General features: G+C 45.0%; 1 protein-coding gene across 1 annotated transcript; it reads right to left on the bottom strand.

Annotated features, from left to right (window-relative positions):
- Window positions 1–935: 935 nt before the first annotated feature.
- LOC125541304 (uncharacterized) lies at window positions 936–2409 on the bottom strand. The gene is made up of 4 exons (XM_048704749.2): window positions 2244–2409; window positions 1785–1837; window positions 1264–1668; window positions 936–1164 (listed from the first exon to the last, which is right to left on the bottom strand). The coding sequence occupies exons 1-4, from the start codon at window positions 2407–2409 to the stop codon at window positions 1147–1149; spliced, it is 642 nt and encodes a 213-aa protein (XP_048560706.2). The 3' UTR covers window positions 936–1146.
- Between the last annotated feature and the right edge of the window lie 475 nt (window positions 2410–2884).

Below are 2884 nucleotides of genomic sequence, written 5' to 3'. Positions count from 1 at the left end.
TCTGATCCCGCATCTCCTTTCCTTTTATCGAACTTTTAATTCTTACTTCTTATCTGCATCTAGATTGTTTCATGGTGGCATTTTAATTCATAGTGCAGATTTGTCTCTAGCAGTTAGTGTTCTAGGAGATGAGCATGTGTAGCTAACTATGCAACTCTATAGAAACTTTACTGAATATGTATGACAGGTTTTCATTTCCGACGACCTGCAAGGATTAAATGACCTGAACCTGATTCATGATGCATATATATCCTTCCCTGATACTATCTAGTTTGCTCTGTTCTGGTCAGAACTACAAACTTTACTGCATATATATCTAGTCTGCTGCTACATGTATACACTAACCATGACATTTCTTCCTCTGTTCTTGTCAGAACTACAATCTGATTAGTACCCCCCTAATCATCTTTCATAATCCCACAATGAATAGTTTTGTAACTGCTACTGTTTTAGCATGATAAAGTGAACAGCTCCTAACTGCTGTCTCACACACTGGTATAGATTACAGTATGACACACACTTTTGTACTTCTGATCCCCCATTCTTTTTATCAAAATCTGAATTCTTCTTTCCTATCTGCATCTAGATTATTTATGGTAGCATTTAAATTCATAGAGCAGATTTTTCTCTAACATGGGAATCTGATAAGAATAGAGACTAACTAAGAAACAAATCGATGATTAACTTAACTGAATCTAAATCCTATTTTTAACCAAGCTTCAGGAACACTATAGCAGTCAATGTGAAATTTCTTTGACTAGATATAGCAGAACCGAAAGGAGAAGATCACATTCCCATTAACAAGAACCAAGGATCCACCAGTGACCACCTGGGCTTGCAACGCAAACACGCAAGGAAAGAAATCAGACCCCAATCAAGAAATTTTTCATGAAACATTCCCTAAAGAAATAGTTTATCACGAAACATCCCAGGTACTGACATAGATTAATCCTATCCCGCAAATGAAGCCAAATCCTTGCCGAGTTCACACAGTAGATAGAGAACCTTGGTAACCAACAACATACTCATAACACATCCAACACTAGACAGATAATAGCAACACAGTAAACTGCCATAGGCAAGGGCAAGTCAGACCCTTCTTCAGGTCGCCACTCTTGAGGTTCCAAGATGCTCAATCATCCGCAGCTAAGCAAAGACGGGGCGCTGCCAAAACAGACGATGGACAGGTTAAAGCCTTGCACCAAACAACAATGCCCAAACTCTAGGAGATCAAACGAACTAGGAGCACAAGAACTGAATTACCTGCCGCATGTTGTAGACGGTCATGGCGAGGCTCACAACACTCGCGACCCCGGCGATGAGCAGGCCCGAGTACCCCGGCTCCGCTGCATACCCGTCGTTCATGGAGGCGTAGACCAGGTAGTAGAGGACCCCGAACAGCCACACGGAGAGGGCCATGATCCAGTGGTTCACGGGAGGCGGAAGCGGCGACGGGGCGGCCTTCTCCGACAGCGCGTTGGCGAGCAGCGCCTGCAGCATGACGGTGACGAACGTGAAGAAGAAGCAGGCGGCCAGGGCTTCCACGGCCGGGGTGTAGCGGAGGAACTCGGCGTGCTGCGGATACCGAAACCGAAACAAGGACATCCAGATCATCATGAAAAGCACCATGTACAGCACGTAGAGCGTCTGCACGTCGATCTTGGGCAGCTGCAAGGAAAACAAAGAAAAGCACACACGAAGACTCAGAGATATATCGAATCGAACGCAAGAAGGAGGTTACAGATGAGAAGAGAGGATGGAATTGGATTGGGCGTTTTGCTTACCCTGGCATGCTCCCCCTCTTCCTTCTTTGCTCCTGCAGCGCCCAAGTTGCGGCCTTCAAAGTTCAGACAACGCAACAGGTGAGTTAAAATCTTGGCAGCAAATAGCAGAGCAAAGAAACAAGTAGATCAAATCTTGGTAAAATGATAAGGAGAAAGCAGAGCAAGATCACCAAGGCGAGACTTTTTTCGAAAAGGAAAAAAATCAAGGCGAGACGTGCCATTAGTGACTAGTTTTACAAATAACGCCAGGAAAACTATTTGAAACGCTACCCAGAGCCAAAATATCTCAAAAAAGAAAAGACAATGTTGCTCCGCCAAGAGGAAGACGGAGAGAAAGAAATACAGAAATGCAAGAACTTGATCCGGAAATAAAAAATCTCAGGCACAAATTTTCACCAAAACAGTATGCACAGCAAACTACCAACCAACAGGAAAGCAACTAATTAAGGGGATGCATACCAGGCATCTCACTAGCCCTAGTCTTTTCCCTGACCACGGGGAGCTTTGGAGATAGATACTGATGGAGCTCTATGGAAGAACCGCCATGCCGTCTGGTTATATGCAGCGTACAGGTGAGGATGAGGAGGACTGGAGGAGGTACACGGTCGTGGCTTGGTCTCCGCATCGGTAAGGCTGGTACAAGATTTTCAGCCGGGGGGCAGCAGCAGCAGACAGTGCTTTCCCAGATTTCAGTTTTAGAGATCGTACTTGCAGTTGCCACCTTTTTCTTTTCTTTTCTCGTTTCTTGGACTGACTAGCTCCAAATGGCTAGCTTTCTCGTTTCTTTTCTCTGCTTTCTTTACGGCACGGTAAAATCGACGGCTGATTTTGCCTTTCTAAGCCTCGCATAGATGAATGGTGGTAGTCCAAATGGGACCGTCGGTCCTACTTTAACGTAGGACGAAACGACACACTGATTTGAATTAGTTTGAATTGAACAGACGATAGAACGAAAGAGCATATCGTTGCCCATGGCGGGAAGGGAACCTCCTGGGGAACGCAAAGGCTTCAGTATATGGGGGTGCAAAATCTTGGTTGAAATATGACCCGTCCCGGAGGTCCTACACGTACATGCTATTGCCAAATGAACCTATTTTTCT

The sequence above is a fragment of the Triticum urartu genome, chromosome 2A (genome assembly GCF_056163025.1).
Source record: "Triticum urartu cultivar PI428250 chromosome 2A, HENAU_Tu73, whole genome shotgun sequence".
NCBI classification, from domain to species: Eukaryota; Viridiplantae; Streptophyta; class Magnoliopsida; order Poales; family Poaceae; genus Triticum; species Triticum urartu.
Note: the sequence above shows the minus strand (reverse complement) of the source record. Positions and strands in the feature narration are given on the sequence as shown.

What these genes read in the sequence shown, in the direction of transcription:
- LOC125541304 (XM_048704749.2), bottom strand. Translation starts at nt 2,409, where the DNA reads ATGCGGAGACCAAGCCACGACCGTGTACCTCCTCCAGTCCTCCTCATC. An exon ending in TAGGGCTAGTGAGATGCCTG is followed by an intron (nt 1,838 to 2,243) that starts GTATGCATCCCC and finishes TGAACTTTGAAG; the next exon opens with GCCGCAACTTGGGCGCTGCA. An exon ending in AAGAGGGGGAGCATGCCAGG is followed by an intron (nt 1,669 to 1,784) that starts GTAAGCAAAACG and finishes TTTTCCTTGCAG; the next exon opens with CTGCCCAAGATCGACGTGCA.